At 37.7% G+C, this 16,441-nt stretch overlaps 1 protein-coding gene across 1 annotated transcript in view; it reads left to right on the top strand.

The window, feature by feature from the left end:
• The first annotated feature begins 1,997 nt into the window (after positions 1 to 1,997).
• ano3 (anoctamin 3) overlaps positions 1,998 to 16,441 on the top strand; it is a 53,835-nt gene continuing 39,391 nt past the window's right edge. The window contains exon 1 of the mRNA XM_017485984.3: positions 1,998 to 2,770. Within this exon, the coding sequence (XP_017341473.1) occupies positions 2,725 to 2,770 (46 nt within the window). The 5' untranslated portion in view covers positions 1,998 to 2,724. The remainder of the gene's footprint in view (positions 2,771 to 16,441) is intronic.

The raw sequence follows: 16,441 nt of genomic DNA, 5'->3' as shown, positions 1-16,441 counted from the left end.
AGGGTGGGTGGAAGAGCAAGTACTCTTCCAAGGGCAAGGGCAAAAAATTCTGACAGTACTGTAGTCATACCTTTGTAGCGGGTGTGGAGTTATTAGCATAACATGGCTGTAATGATGTTCTTAATGTGGTTTAGGATGTCTATTAGCTTTTGCCATCTTGAAACCGAATGGAGCGCTATCAGTCTTAAAGAAATGCTCCAGCGTTTTTCAGTTTAATCTCTATCCATGTGTGATTACCATTTACAAGAATTTCAGCACATTTCCCTGTTCAGAAAACCTAATGCTACAACATTTGTAACACTAAATGTATGTAGTTTTATCAAATTTTGCAACATTGGAGCAATACAGTATAAACTATTTCAAGTTAATGAAACGTTCTGTGAGGTTTTGTGCGGTTGTACATGTGGTTGTACACGGATGGAAGCTGAGGCACTTCCGTGTAGAGGTGTCTACAAGCATTATCACAAATTCTTGACATAAAATGTTGTAACAGTCAGTAGATTATTTCCACCACAGGAAAGCCTTCAGGACAGATGAGTTTGCACTTTCAGGTTGTTTTGTAACATGGCAAACTGTGTTAGTGTCGTATTAATTTCAGGAAGACAGAAAAAGAAAGGCTGTTGATGAAAATGTTTGTATCTGATATAATGTATATATTAATGTTGTGGAACATGCATGAGACAAGTTAGCTGTTGTCTCATGGATGTTCCACAGCACTAATATATAAATGGTTAAGAAAAATTATGTGTAATGCATTAAGAAATTTAAAATCGTTGGCACCTGCAAAATGTACTCTTGTAGAAAAATAACTTGCCGTTGATTATTGTTCTAAAAACAGCACACTGTTTTGTTTTATTCCTTACTTTTTTGACTGTCTTTAGACTTACATTATAATTATGATTTATGTATATATCAAAGAGTCAGTCACACTTTAGATAAAGTTGATAAATATTATGTTTTAAAATGCTGGAGGATCCCTTTATTCAGTGCTTTAATATCGCATGAAACTGGGGTTGATACCCATCATTACCTCTGTTCTGTGTTTGATAGTGCTTATATGCAGGAGGTATTTGTTGTATGTTGTGTACATTATGTATTTGTTTTACAGCATTAAGTCTTTTTTGGTCTCACTTCGTATCTCTTTTTATGTTTTTCATTTGGTTTTGGAGCAGGAGCTTGTCTCAGGCAATTGATGGGTCAGCAGAGCTGTGAACATTTATCAATTACTTAATTTTTTTCCCCCTGCACATTTTTTTACTCTCTGTGTCAGATCCCGTCAGCATTTGAGACCCTGTGTATGATTTGTGGCATTTTACTTAGGGTCATTTTGGGTGGATGAGTGTTGTGCTCTGATGATAATACTGCTGCTATCCTGTTGTACCCTTACATGGCATACCCATAAGTGAAAACCACCCAACCATGTGATTAAAAGTAGACTCAGCGCCTGTGTGATGTGCATCTTCTGATCAGCAAAGCAGAAAATATAGCCGCATTGATAAAACACTAGCTCCTTGTCTTCAGCAGTGTGGGTTGACGTCCAAAAGTGGGTATAGAATGAGTTGGTATTTTTCTTGTAGATAGCCTATGAGTGAAAGCATATAGAAGCTGAAGTTATAGAGACAGAACAAGCGAAACTATGTTTTGATGATTCATAGCAGTTATACTGTTGTTTAGAGGAGCTATCAATTTGCTCTTTGCTGAGCTTGACAGTGTTGTGTGAAGCCAAACAAATTATTGCCTATCCACTCCAACCTGACCCCAAATCACTAAAGGGGAGCTGTAAAGCAGGGGCCGTCAAGCTTTTTACATCCAAGAACCACTTCCAATATATTTTAAAAAAATAAAAATAATAATCACAGGAATACTGCAGCACATTTGCAGCACAACTTTATTTCATAAACATAGACCTAATTCAACAAATCAAACATTAGGCACATTGATTGATGACGTGTGCATTTAAGTATATTTATTTATTGGAAGATTTGAGTCTGTGATATCTGCACGTTTGGGGTTATGCTTCATGGGCACTTGGAGGCACTCCGGATCATTAAGGAAAGAAGATCTGCCAATATTGTTATGTGTAGCATTCAGCTCGAGCGTGCATCGAGACTGTGTGCGTGTTTGGAAAGGACTGGAAAATGTTGGGCAGTTGGAAACACCGGGTCCCTTGCTGTAAATCTCTATAGAGACGGTCGCTCATTACTGAAAGCTGATGCCGAGCTCGGAGAAAATCATATGACGCAAAAATACGCTTCAGTGTCCCCTACATCCGCTCATTTTCTCCTGATACTGGTCAAATCCACCAGGGCCGCTCGGCTTTTCGCCTCGGTACTGAGGAGAGGAGAGGACAGGAGAAGAGAGGAGAGGACAGGAGAGGAGAGGACAGGAGAAGAGAGGAAAGGACAGGAGAGGAGAGGAGGACTCCTGCTTGTACATCACGTGTTCCGTTAAACTCGCGGAAAAACGGAGCCTGCCTCACACATTACGAGTGGATCTAGCGAACCGTCCCGACTTTTTTCCCCTCTGCGTTTCTATGACAACAGGCACGGCTCGAGAAGAGTTCGGTGCGTGACGGGGTGCGCTCGGTTTGCGCAGTTCGGCGCAAAGGGGAGGCGGAAACACCCACGGCATATCCCACCATCCTTCCTTCAGCCCGATGTATGCATCTTGTTTTTACGAGTGCGGACTTTCCTCTAACCTCTGGAAACTCAAAAGGACGCCACTATGGTGCATCATTCCGGATCGATACAGTCCTTCAAGCAACAAAAGGGTCGGTATTAGTGGACTTTGCGCTTTGTGTATGTGTGTGTGTGTGTGAGTGAGAGAGAGAGAGAGAGAGAGAGGAGAGAGAGAGAGAGAGCTGAGTGCGTGTATGACGGAGGCTACTTTTAAAACGCGCCGTGTGAAATTGAGCGCGTGAACTCTGTCAGTTTGTGACGCACGTTGCTTTCCCGTTAGGTCAGTTCACACTGCAGACCTGTTTATCAGATGTGACAGGAAAATGTGTAGACTTGTGTGGAAACATGCAGAAAGGAATTGCTGTAATAAAACAGTTTAGAGCCTCACTTCAGAGGTGCTGCTCCCCCCCCCCCCCCCCCTCTCTCTGTGTGTGTGTGTGTGTGTGTGTGTGAGAGAGAGACAGAGAGAGAGAGAGAGAGAGAGAGAGATAGTGAGTGAACGAGTGAGTGGCGTTTTGGCAGTGCTTGTGTGTTTCCATGAAGGGCATTTCTCTGCTCTCTCTACTGTACTAAGTGGAGCTGGCGCAGTATCACTGTGTAGGTTTGTGCTCTTACAGAGTGACTGTTTGATGATCTGCTGCTCCCCATGCCTTTCTACTTCACTTATAAGAGATACACACGCCCAGAAATAAATGTAGATAATTGTACATGCACCTTTAGAGTGTAGCTTTTAGATGGAAATATGAAAAGAGTTTACATTTAACATAATTCATTCATTATCCTGGTCAGAGAGGCAGTGGATTCAGAACCTGTTATCCAGTAGCATTGGTAGTGAGGCAGAGATACAGCAGGGATGGCACCAAAAAAACAATGCAATGGACATAATCGGACCACCGACGTAATGATGTACCTAATTAAAGCTACACCAGTCATCTTCCCTGGTTGAAAAAAAAGCATACTAAAGGTACAAAACATTCTCCAGCAACATGGAAAGGTACAGTTTGGTAGCTTAGTGTTGTTTCTGAGAGTGCACATCAAATCCCTAGTATTGAATACACTATGGTTTGTGTCCTGGACCCATATCCTGTCAGTTCCACATTTTTAAAATGTGTATGAGACCATTTTTATATTGAAACAAGGACTGTAGCTCCAGCTGAGATCCTACTAAGGCTTGGCGATATGTTACAGTATAACAGTATAATAGTGATAACATGATAAACTCACAATAAACCTTTTGTAGTTATTGTAGGCATTATAAAACATTATCCCCATTAAAACATTAACTCCATTGTCACAATAATGAATGCATAATTTTCCACATTTATTCATGTAAAATAATATATTTATTTACACATTAAACATTTATTTTTGAACATGCCTTTTTAATATAATGGGCTTGGACTGGATCACTTGGATTGCCATGGTTTCACACCAGCCAAGTGGGGACGTTTATATTAGAGGGCACTGTGTTTAAATGGTGCTGTGTAGCTAATTGAATTATGGTAAGTGAGGAAAGCAGTGATGGCATAATCTTGACTAAGCTTGTTTTCACACTCTTTTCTATGTGCAGATGGTGAACAGTTTGTGAGAGTTAAAACCCATGGCTCTTACTTGGCTTGTGTAACTAGGGTATACTAGGGTAAATGTTAGACTTGCAGTTTTGTGTAGTCTTCAGTACAATGTAAAATATATATTTTTAAAAGGAATTATCAGCTCCTTTTATACAACAGATAGATTTGGATCACTAAACTGTGTGGATGAGCGGTGTTCCAATAGTGCTTATAATGTAGTATAATCATGCTGGGGTGTCTCACCGTGTGTATCACTCCGCTTGTCCATGTTAACCACATAAAATTCCAATTCTAGCAACAGTGAACTGAAACTGTTACTATAGAAGTTGGTAAACGCTACATTTTTCATGAATATAACTTTTGACATAAAATATGAGCTCATCAGATGAAGATGAAAAGTAAGACGCAAAGACATTTTAAACAAATGTACTTTTAACGTGAATGTATAAATCACTGTGGGCTCAACAAGCGGAAAATACTGTACTAAATATTTGGTTGTCTTGTGTCCAAAATGTCAGTTGCTCAATATTAATTTCTTGTTTATAGAACTGTTGTATAAAAGCCATGTCACAGTCGGAATCAGGCTGTTATACTGAATATTGTCATGTGCTAACATTCAATATAACTGCAATTTTTCTCATGCGATATTGCTTAAATATAAATAAATTCTTTCTGTAGGAATGTATTGTGTATTATATTATGCATGTTGTTTTGGTTTCCACTCTTGTGCACATTTTATCCAAGCAAACTGGACTCACAGATCCCCAAATCTAAGTATCTGGGTTGTTGCCCTGCTGTCCCTCGGCTGTTCTGGCAGCCAAAAGTAGAGCAATAAATCCATCAATAGATCTCGTGCAGTTCTACACTGGCTCAGAATCTGCTGCTCCAGTCTGTGTCACGCTGCATTTGAGACTCGCCTTAGTACTTATTGATCAACGGCAGTGGCAGGCACAGCATGGTATTTATAGTGCCACTCTACACTCTTCTGCTATTCCAGTACAGACATTCCTCCATCATTGCTGTCCAGTGTTGATAGGCGCGTATGTACCCAGCTAATTACAGAGCTTTTTGAGTGAACTGATGACCCTGTGATTAATTATTTAGGGCTTTGTTGAGGTAGTGTACTGAAATGCAGATACTGAGTATGGAATGGCTCCATTCTCTGACAGCTGCTACTTTATGGAGAATAATATGCACTCTGCTCATGTTAATATTAAAGAATGATGAATGTACAGTATAATAGGTGAAAGAAGCTATGATTCTGAATTAGAGGTTCTTTCTTTTATGTTCTTGTCAATTTTTTAAGGGTGATTTTGGGTGTATTTTCATTTTATCAAGAGTAAACAGTGCTGTGGCTTTGAAGCCAGAGACCTTATGAGTAATGAGGCAGTGGACAGCTACTTGTACGGGGTTAAGCAATGAGCGCTTTCTGTCAAAGCATGTCTGGAGAGGAATGCTGGGAAGTGTCATACATGCTGAATCTTTTCATCTTAAACGATGTAATAGCAAAGACAAGAAATTGGGCTGTGGTGTGCCATTGACTCTCTTCTCTCTTGTTGTTGGGGTTTTCTTTCATCTGTCAGGATCATCAGTTTAAAATGAACAAGCATTGCATTGCATTCTATTATAAGCACAGAACACATCTGATCTTAGAACCGGAAAACATTAGAAAATAGGATTTATAGTTTTTTGCTTCTGGGATTGGTGCAAAGGTGTGTGTGTGTGTGTGTGTGTGTGTGTGTGTGTGTGTGTGTGTGTGTGTGTGTGTGTGGTTTTTATGACAGAGAGGGAAAAACAGCTAGTGAGTTTGGAGTGGGTGCAGGAGAGAAAACGCCAGGGTGGACTGTGATTGGAATCTTTAAACGTAGAGAGAGTAGTGCATACTTCAGTGCACAGTGTATTAATCTGTATAGGACATTCTTTACTGCATTCTTTACTGCAACACCTCAGGATGTACTGAAATCTTAGTGTTATCACTTGATTTGTGTGTTTTGAGAATGTTTAAGTGTGTAAAAGCCTCTGTATCTGGGTAGAATGTAATACGTTAGTGAGAAGCAGTTGGGGGCGATTTCCCTCACGGACTCCACTAACAACATAAAGTTTGCTCACAGCAAAAAGTCAGGAGCGGTCAGATGGAATGCTATAGAAGAGGGTTCACTTTTCACAGGTATAGCCTATAGTAATATTATCACTATATGAAATTTTAAACAATGCTTTAATATTTTTAATTTTAATAATACTTACACTATTTTACACTACAGGTGCATGTAAAAAAAAAAAAAAAAAAAGAATATTGTGGAAAAGTTAATTTTTGCAGAAATTTAATTCAAAAAGTGGAACTTTCATATATTGTAGATGCATTACACATAAAGTGAAATATTTCAAGCCTTTTTTTGTTTTAATCTTGATGATTACGACTTACAGCTCATGGAAATAAAAAAAATCCTTTATTTAAAAATATTAGAATAAAGAATTTATAATACAGAAATGTCCACCTGAGAAGAGCGCTAATCAGCTGATTAACTCAAAACACCTGCAAAGGTTTCCTGAGCCTTTAATCTCTCGGTCTGGTTCTGGTTCAGTACACACAACACACATGGGGAACTGGACTGTTGCCCAAAATCCTCTTTTCAGATGAAAGTAAATTTTGCATTTCATTTGGAAATCAATGTCCCAGAGTCTGGAGGAAGAGTGGAGAGACACAGAATCCAAGTTGCTTGAAGTCCAGTGTGAAGTTTCCACAGTCAGTGATGATTTGAGGTGCCATGTCATCTGCTGGTGTTGATCCACTGTGTTTTCTCAACTCGAGAGTCAATGCAGCATCTACCAGGAGATTTCAGAGAACTTCATGCTTCCATCTGCTAACATGCTTTATGGAGATGCTTATTTCCTTTTCCAGCAGTACTTGGCACCTGCCCACAGTGACAAAACTACTAGTAACTGGTTTGCTGATCATGGTATTACTGTGCTTAATTGGCCAGCCAACTCGCCTGACCCTACTATACAGATGAGCTGAAGGCCACTATCAAAGCAACCTGGGCTTCCAGAACACCTCAGCAGTGCCACAGGCTGATTGCCTCCATGCCATGCTGCATTGATGCAGTAATTCATGCAAAAGGATTAAAGTCCCAAACAAGTGTTGATTGCGTAATTTAACATACTTCACCTGTATATGGCCAAATGTTTGTGGGCACCTGACCATCACACCCTGCTTTTTGAACTTCCCATTCCAGATTTAGGCCCCCTTCGCTGCTATAATAACCTTGACTCTTCTGGGAAGGCTTTCCACTAGATTTTGGAGCATGGCTGTGGGGATTTGCTCATTCAGCCACAAGAGCATTAATGAGGTAGGGTGCTGATGTCAGACGAAAAAGCCTGGGCGCAGTTGGTGTTCCAATTCATCCCAAAGGTGTTCAGGTCAGGGCTCTGTGCAGACCAGTTTTTCCACTCCAACTTTGGCAAACTGTGTCTTTATGGACCTCACTTTGTGCACAGGGGCCTTGTCATGCTGGAACATGTTTATGCCTATTAGTTCCAAAGACATACGTTGTAGGCTGATTGGCAGTTCCACATTGTCCATAGAGTGTGAATGTGTGTCCGATTGTTCCCTGTAATTGGTTAGCAACCCGTCCAGGGTGTCCCCACCCTAGTTCCCTGGGACAGGCTCCAGGCTCTCCCATGACCCTGTGTAAGATAAGCGGTTTGGAAAATGGATGGATGGATTGAATTGGAATAGTGAATAATCCTAATATTTGTCAATGTGCAAACATATTACTTGATTATAAAAATAATTGTTTGTTGAAATATTTTGTTGATGTATGAAAGCCAGTTGAGAGAAGACTATTTTGCCGTTGTGCTGCTTGGCTCAGATACCCTGCTGATAAAAGCCACACCTACACTAGATATGCGACCAACACCACCATCAGCACTGTGAACAGCATGACATGAAAGCAACAGCTAAACAACAAGCTAAATGTAGGACAAGGTATAAGATTTAACCATTTTATCTGCTGAATGTTGGATGTTGTAGTAATATGTGATTAAACACATAACAGCAGTTTCCACAAATCATAACCTGTTGGGTGAAGTGCAACAAATAATGAGATGACTCCCTGTAGAGGGTAGCTGTGATTTTGTCATTACTTCAGTTGTGAGTCTCTATGTGTGCATGTGTATACAGTTGGGGAAATAAGTATTGAATGTGTCACCATTTATTTCAGTAAATATATTTCCAATGAGGCTGTTCACATGAAATTTTCACCAGACTTCAGTATTAACTCAAGAAATCTGGACATATAAAGAATTCACAACATTAAAGTCCATAAATAAAGTTATATGTAATAAAGTGGAATGACACAGGAATTACGTATTGAACACATTAAGAAAAAGCAGCTCTCCAAGGTAAGGTAAGGAACCAGCTGAAATCCGTAAGTAATTATACCTCCTATCTGTGCAAATTAATATCAGCTGGGTTAGTAAATTGATGGTCTATAAAAAGGCTTTTTGTTGCCAAGGTGTCACACAAGAAATATCTCATGATGGGTAAAAGTAAAGGGCTCTCCCAAAACCTTCGCAAGCTTACTGTTGCAAAACATATTGATGGAATCGGATACAGACATATTTCAAAACTTCTGAATATTCCAGTAAGCACCATTGGGGCCATTATCCACAAGTGGAAGTAACATCACTCATCAACCGGCCACTCACAGGAGCTCATCGCAAGATTTCTGACCAGGGAGTCAGAAGAATAGGAAGAAGACTAGCCCAAGAGCCAAGGACCACTCGGAAAGAGCTGCAGAAACACTTGGAGTAAGCAGGTGCCATCGTCACAGAGAAAACAATAGGCAATGCACTCCACTGCTCACACTCAGCCCGCAAGACTCCATTACTAAAGAAAAGGCATGCTGAAGCTCGTTTAAAGTTTGCTACAACTAATTTGGACAAGCCTATGAAATACTGGGAGAGTGTAGTCTGGTCAGACAAGAGCAAAATTGAACTTTTTGGCTGTCATACTCCACACCATGTTTGGAGAAGAAATGGCACTGCACATCACCCTATAAACACTACACCAACAGTGAAGTGTGGAGGAGGAAGCATCATGGTGTGTGGCTATTTTTCATCACATGGTACTGGCAGACTTCAAATAATTGAAGGAACGATGAATGGAGCCCTTTACCCGGAGATTCTTGAGAAGAATCTGCTGCCATCCACCAGGATGATAAAGATGAGACGTGGGTGGACCTTCCAGCTGGACAACGATCCAAAGCATACAGCAAAGGAAACTCTCAATTGGTTTCAGAGAAAAAAATCAAGGTGTTAGAATAGCCCAGTCAATCACCTGACTTGAATCCAATTGAACAAGATTTAAAGACAATATGTTTAGAAGAATGGGCCAAAATCACACCTGAATACTGCGGCCCGTTAATTTCTTCATACAGGAAGCGTCTTGAAGCTGTCATTACAAACAAAGGCTTCTTCACTGAGTATTAAATATGTGTTCAGTGTTTTCAATACTTTTGTCATTCCACTTTATTACAACTTTATTTATGAACTTTAATGTTTGGATTTTTTTATATGAGTGGATTTCTTGAGTTAATTCCAATGTCTGGTGAAAATTTCATGTGAATATCCTCATTGGAAATATATTTACTGAAAAAAATGTTGACGCGTCCAATACTTATTTCCCCCACTGTATGTGTGTTCAACAGCACTGCTTCAATCACAGGCTAGCCACCTGTCCACTTACATAACACACAGATGGGGGTGAGCATGTGCTGTGATCGGAGGAGAGATGACTGACTATTGAAAAAAAGAAAGCGGACACTCCTTTTGGTTTTATTTAAATCAGGCTCAGAGATCACAGGGGGCAGACAATTATGACGTGCATGAATTAGAGTTTGATTGGGTGCTACTCCAGTGAACTTACACTAAGCGAACATCTGCTGGAATAGTATATGGTATGCTTCTCTGGTATGCTTCATAATGAGAAGAGCAACAGTTGTTCCCCTCAACTGAGAAGCCCCTATTGCATGAAGGCTACCAGCATGGGAGGGTGAAGGCTAAAAAGTGCTTAATTCATAACATAGCCACCTCATCATTTTAAACAACTTCTTATGCAACATCATGGGCACATTTGGAGAACAATAACTGCCCTATTCTGTTTACATTCGATTTACTAATCCCCAATATTGGATACTAATGGTCTGATTAACCAGAGAAGAGCCTTGCTATGTGCAGACATATCCACAGAGATAACTGTTATGCTGTTTAGACACAGTGTGTGTCGTGATGATTATGGCATTGTTTTCGTTTTCAAAATACTAAAATTGTATTTCTGGCTATTATCATGTACATATTATTTTTATGGCTGGCCCATAAAAAATTATTAGCAATCTGAATAATTTTTAGGCTGCATGGTCTTCCCATGGTAATGTTTCTATAAATATATTAGTAGCAAATGGGCAGAGGCTGGCAACTGCAATGAACCTTTATATATTCTCCCACAAAATGGAGCAAATCATCTGTGTGGAATTTTTTTTATAACTGTAAGGATGCAAGTCCTAAAAGTCAAGTTAATGACAGTCTTTTTCCCCGCTTTCCTCTATCTCTATTCATTTTTGTTATTGGTTCCATTTATACACAGAAAATGGCAGTATGCTCACAATGTAAACATGGGGGATTAAATCCTTATGTTATCTTCTGGAATTTCACACATACAGCTTTAAGCCTGCAAGCAATGACCGAAATGCAAAATCATTTAAAGGCTAAAAACAAAACTATTGCTCAAAGAAAATGTATGTCAATTTAGAAGAGGAAGTGGTGTTATTAAATATGTTAAATAGCTCCTTTAATTTCCACCAGCTGCACATGTTTTTAAATGGTTGCTTAATACTGTGATACCATAAAACTCATATTTTTGTCAAGGTTATCATACTGTAAAAATGTCAAACAATAACACCTACTGTAGCTGGAGCAATTTTGAGCAAAATATTCAAAAGAAATTCCATAATTGTATGAGCCACATAATTAAATGGGATAGCAGCTGTTGGTGGTTTTCATTGTAATGCAGTTGATTTATTGATCATTATATTTTATTCCCATGAGGCAGGGCAGATAAACAACTATAGCATGCAAAATGTGAATTGCTGAGTATTCTGTGTGTCAGCTTGATTTGGCCTGCATCACAGTAATCAAGGCACAAAAGAAGGATGAAGGGAGAGATAAATAGTAACTGAAAGATAACAGAATTAAATGGGAGGGGAATGACAGTTTGAGAAAGGTTTGGGTCTGATCTGTATAAGACCGAGCATATGTGAGGATGTTTGACCTGGATAGGGAAGGGGAGTGTAAGATGAGAAAAGATAAACAGGCCTGTGTCAGGACAGGAGCATAGACATAGAGGGAGGATCTTTTAATCTGTCTCCCTAATGCAACATTATGACAGATGCAGATGAGAGTAATGCCATGATTTACTCTGGCATGGAGAATGTGCCATCTGTCACCAACGCCATTCCCTACCACTGATCTCTATGCAGCACATGATTGACAGCTGTCATCACCCATCCAGAGGCATTCACTTACTTGGTTATTACATTTTCACACACTGTACAGCATTCACACACTGAACACTTGTTCGCAGCTGTATTACAATTTGAAAACATCCATCAGTGCCATCAAATCAGAGCATAATTCAAGGTAATCTTAGAATATTGCAGAAGAGCATCCTGCTCTCAACCTCAAGTAATATATTAATTCTGCAGATAGTGATGTGAAGGGTGTTGCAGTTTGTATAGACAAATACACAGAGTTTTACTGAATTCAGATACAACTGCGTAGAGAAAAAGAGAGAGAAATGGCTGAGAAGGAGGAGAAACAGACAGACAGACATAATTAGCACAGTAATTACCCCACTGTCATGCTTCTCCAAGATTTCATGCTGTGGGTAAGACAGTTAGTTTTTTTCCCAATATGAAATTTATGCAAATCATTTATTCCTCCAGGTAAAAGAATACTGTACAGTGGAATTAGCCCAGATTGAACAGTCTTAGAGATTTCTTGATTTGCTTTGTTGACATTCAAACATTCTTCCTCTCTACATGTGCCATCATACCAGAATATTTTGTCACTGGTTTTACTAGAATGTATTTTTAATGTATTGGAGCTAGTCATTTGAAGTGTTTTCTGTGTCAAAACATCAGTATTGAGGAGTGGTGATTCCAAACTTAGACATGGTAAGATTGTCTTTGTTTTTGTTTGTTTGTTGTTGTTGTTGTTGTTTAAAAAAAATAACTTTGTCTGTTATTTTGTTATTTGGTACTTTATACAGTAATAACCTCTGTATGTCACTGGTGTTACATTTTTTTAGAAGCCCTGTACATTACATTTACTTTTGAAAGTATTTAAATATCTATTACTGATTTGACATTTCAGCAAGTTTACATTTCCCTCATTTTTAAATAATCTTCCATTTTCATTAAAAAAAAAAAAAATTACAGTCACTGGTGTCACATTACAGGCTTGTACCACCTGTGACACCGGATTTCAGCAGTTGTACTGTGATTGGTTATTGGTGTTACATTTGTCACTCGTGCTACAATTCTATTTTGAGAGCATTTTTGTCTTTTAAATTATATATGATATTCCTGAAATGTCTGAAAGTAAAGCACCCTGCATGATTTTTTAATTTTAAAGAATGTGTGTGTGTGTATATATATATATATATATATATATATATATATATATATATTCTTTAAAATTTAAAATCATGCAGGGTGCTTTACTTTCAGACATTTCAGGAATATCATAATATCATAATATCTTAATACATGACCCCGCAGAGTATGATAACATATTTTATTTTCGGACTTGGTTCTTTTGTTTTAATTTCTTTTGCGACATTCTAAATAGCACCCTGTTCAGGTAGTGTCCCAGTTGTAGCCTGTTTCTTACTGGAGCAGTCATTTTAAAAGCAGTGTATGCAATGTTCAGATTTGCGTTTTCGGTTCTAGCTTGAGCTCTGCATGATCCTTCAACAGAAACTATAGAAGTGTTACAGCTCTAAACTCACTATAACTGAACAATATGTTCTTTCTCTCTCTCCCTCGTCTATAAAACATCTCTGTTAGTGGGGCAAGTATGTATAAACCTTCTGAGTGCTGGTGGCTCTAAAAGAAGACAGATGAATAATGTAAAGCCTGGAGAGTGAACAAGACAAGGTTATAGCTGTGGAACCCACTGACCTAATTTTTCTGTCACTTCATTCACTCTCACATCATATTCTCAAGGAGGGAATTTTCCCAAGTGCACTCGACAAATTCTTTTGCTTTAAAACATTTGAGTTAAATACATTTTCAACAGAGAATGCTAAAAGAACTTAGAAATATCATTAGCTTAAAAGTTTAAAAATTAACAATAACTGGAAATAATACTTTTAGCATACAGCCCTGTTCTATAAGCAGACACCAGTATATGTTTTATATATAAACACACACGTACACAAATGTACACAAATTACATGCCACGTCATTTGGGAGGACTTTCCCACAAAATGACCACAGCTGAAGCCTGCATCCTTTCTTCCTTTGTGTCGGTGTGTTGTATGGGTAATTTCTCTCTGATCTTTTTTGTTTCAAAATATCAGCCTACAGACAGTATCACTTTTTGTAATGCGTTATAACAACACAGAGTTATCTCATTCTCTTTATGCCTGTTTCTTTAAAACACATAAAGAGTGTGCACACAGGGGATTTGACTCCCCCCCCACAATAATCCAGGTTTAGACCAAAGCTCTTCAGCCTAAAGCAAGATTACAAGTAAGATTGCACAGTAGATTAATCCATAATCTTATATATTATGCTTTATTGTTTATATGTGTGTATTCCTTAATGAATATATGATTACAGTAAAAATATGACCACCAGACCCTACAAGTGAGGCCTTTAAGAACTCAAATAGGTCACCCAAGGAAAACAACAATAGCTGATGACCTTAACATTGTGAGAGCGGTGAAGAAAACGAAAAATCAGCAGTCAGTGACATTACCAACAACCTCCACAGGGCATGGGTGAATGTATCACAATTCACCATTCGAAGAAGACTTCGATAGCAGAAATATAGAAGCCATGCCACAAGATACAATCCACTCATCAGCAGTAAGAAACAGAAAGCCAGATTGGAATTTGCAAAGAAATACAGAGATGAGCCACAAAAGTTCTATAACCAAGATTAACGTCTACCAAAGTGATGGAAAAGCCAAAGTGTGGAGAATGAAAGGATCTGTTTATGATCCAAAACATACAGGCTCATCTGTGAAACATGATGGGGTAGTGTCATGGCTTGGGCTTGCATGGCTGCTACTGGAACAGGCTCGTTAACCTTTATTGATGTCACTCATGATGGAAGCAGCAGAATGAATTCAGAAGTGTTAGGAACATTTTGTCTGCCAATTTACAGAGAAATGCATCCAAATTATTTGTGAGGAACTTTATCATGCAGCAAGACAATGATCCAAAATACACTGCCAACTCAACAAATGACTTTTTTATTCCAAAAAAGTGGAAGCTTTTAGACTGGCCAATTCAGTCAGCAGAATTTCACCTCCTGAAAAGGAGACTGAAAGGAGAAACAGCCCCGAAAAAAACAACAGCTGAAAGAGACTGTGGTAAAAGCCTGGAAAAGCACCATAATAGAAGAAACCAACAATTTGGTGATGTCAGTGAGTCACAGGCTTGATGCAGTTATTGCAAGCAAGGGATATGCAGCCAAATATTGAGTGTTATTTACTTTAATTTACTTCAAGATCTGTTCCTATCCTTTGGCTTGCCTAAGAATTCGGTGATATAATATAATATAATCTAATATAATATAATTCTTTTATTGTCCTTTATATTATAATTTTATACCCCCAAGAGTTGGGTGTATTATATTATATTAAATTATAATATAAAGGACAATAAAAGAATTACAATAATGTTTTTTTAATAAATTTGTACCTCTCTGGAGCCCTACAGCTTACAGACCGGAAATTAAGAAAATGGAGCTGAAATAATTTGTCTACTTTGTTAATGAGTGTGAGAAGAAGTTGCATGACCCAGGTCCACAGAGTTATTGTACTGTACTGTAAATGTTAGCACTTAAAGCCTGTGAAAAACATTTTTTTTTCTGGTACAGGTTATTAAAAATGGCAGTAATGGCAGTCCCTATAGAAGGTGAAGTCTTCAATTGTAATAAAACTAGGAAAAGTACTGTTGTTTTAATGTAACTATAATATATATATATATATATATATATATATATATATATATATATATATATATATATATATATATACACACGCACACATATAAATAGATTCTGTGGGATGAAAGTTTAGAAATAAAAAGTTCTAATGGCTCTAATAAATAAATATGGCATCCTAGTGTGTATAATAATTGAATAATTTGATTAGGTTAATAAAATATATCTGTGCTTTGTCAACAAGTGAGTTGTTGGACACAGAACATTTGACACTCTTGCTTTAGAAAAATTAAAGTGGAGGACACCAAGCGAGACAAACAAACAAACAAACAAAAAACTCCAAAAAAAACACCTATAACTGATATATAACTGACATAATTGATAATTTATATATATATATATATATATATATATATATATATATATATATATATAATATATATATATATATATATATATATATATATATATATATATATATATATATATATATATAATTTATCGTGATTCATGTGATTTATTTCTGTACCCTACAGTACGGGTTTTCACTATAACCACTTTTACTCTTTTATGCTAATAATATCATAAAAAATTATGCATTTCTTTTAAAGCTGCCAGAATCAAAATCTCAGATGCTCATAATATTTACATATTCAAAGGCAAAAAAAATCACATTTAATTTGAATGTAGTCACTTCCCAGAGTTCTCTCTCTACCCACAAACATGACACTTATTATTGCTTGATCTATAAATCCATGTTTAAAATGGCATTCATTTATTTGTGGCAAAATCTTAGATGGTGTTTTACTGTCCACACAGTGCACTATGTACTTAAGGCATTATGGTATACCCTGTGTAGGCATATATAGTGAATAATTATGTGTGATTTATTCCTGCCTGAAAATGTATTCCAGTGGATTAAAGATGACAGACCTGGTTTACGTAAGAAATCTAAAA

This window comes from Ictalurus punctatus, chromosome 14 (assembly GCF_001660625.3).
Source record: "Ictalurus punctatus breed USDA103 chromosome 14, Coco_2.0, whole genome shotgun sequence".
Lineage (NCBI taxonomy): Eukaryota > Metazoa > Chordata > Actinopteri > Siluriformes > Ictaluridae > Ictalurus > Ictalurus punctatus.
Note: the sequence above shows the minus strand (reverse complement) of the source record. Positions and strands in the feature narration are given on the sequence as shown.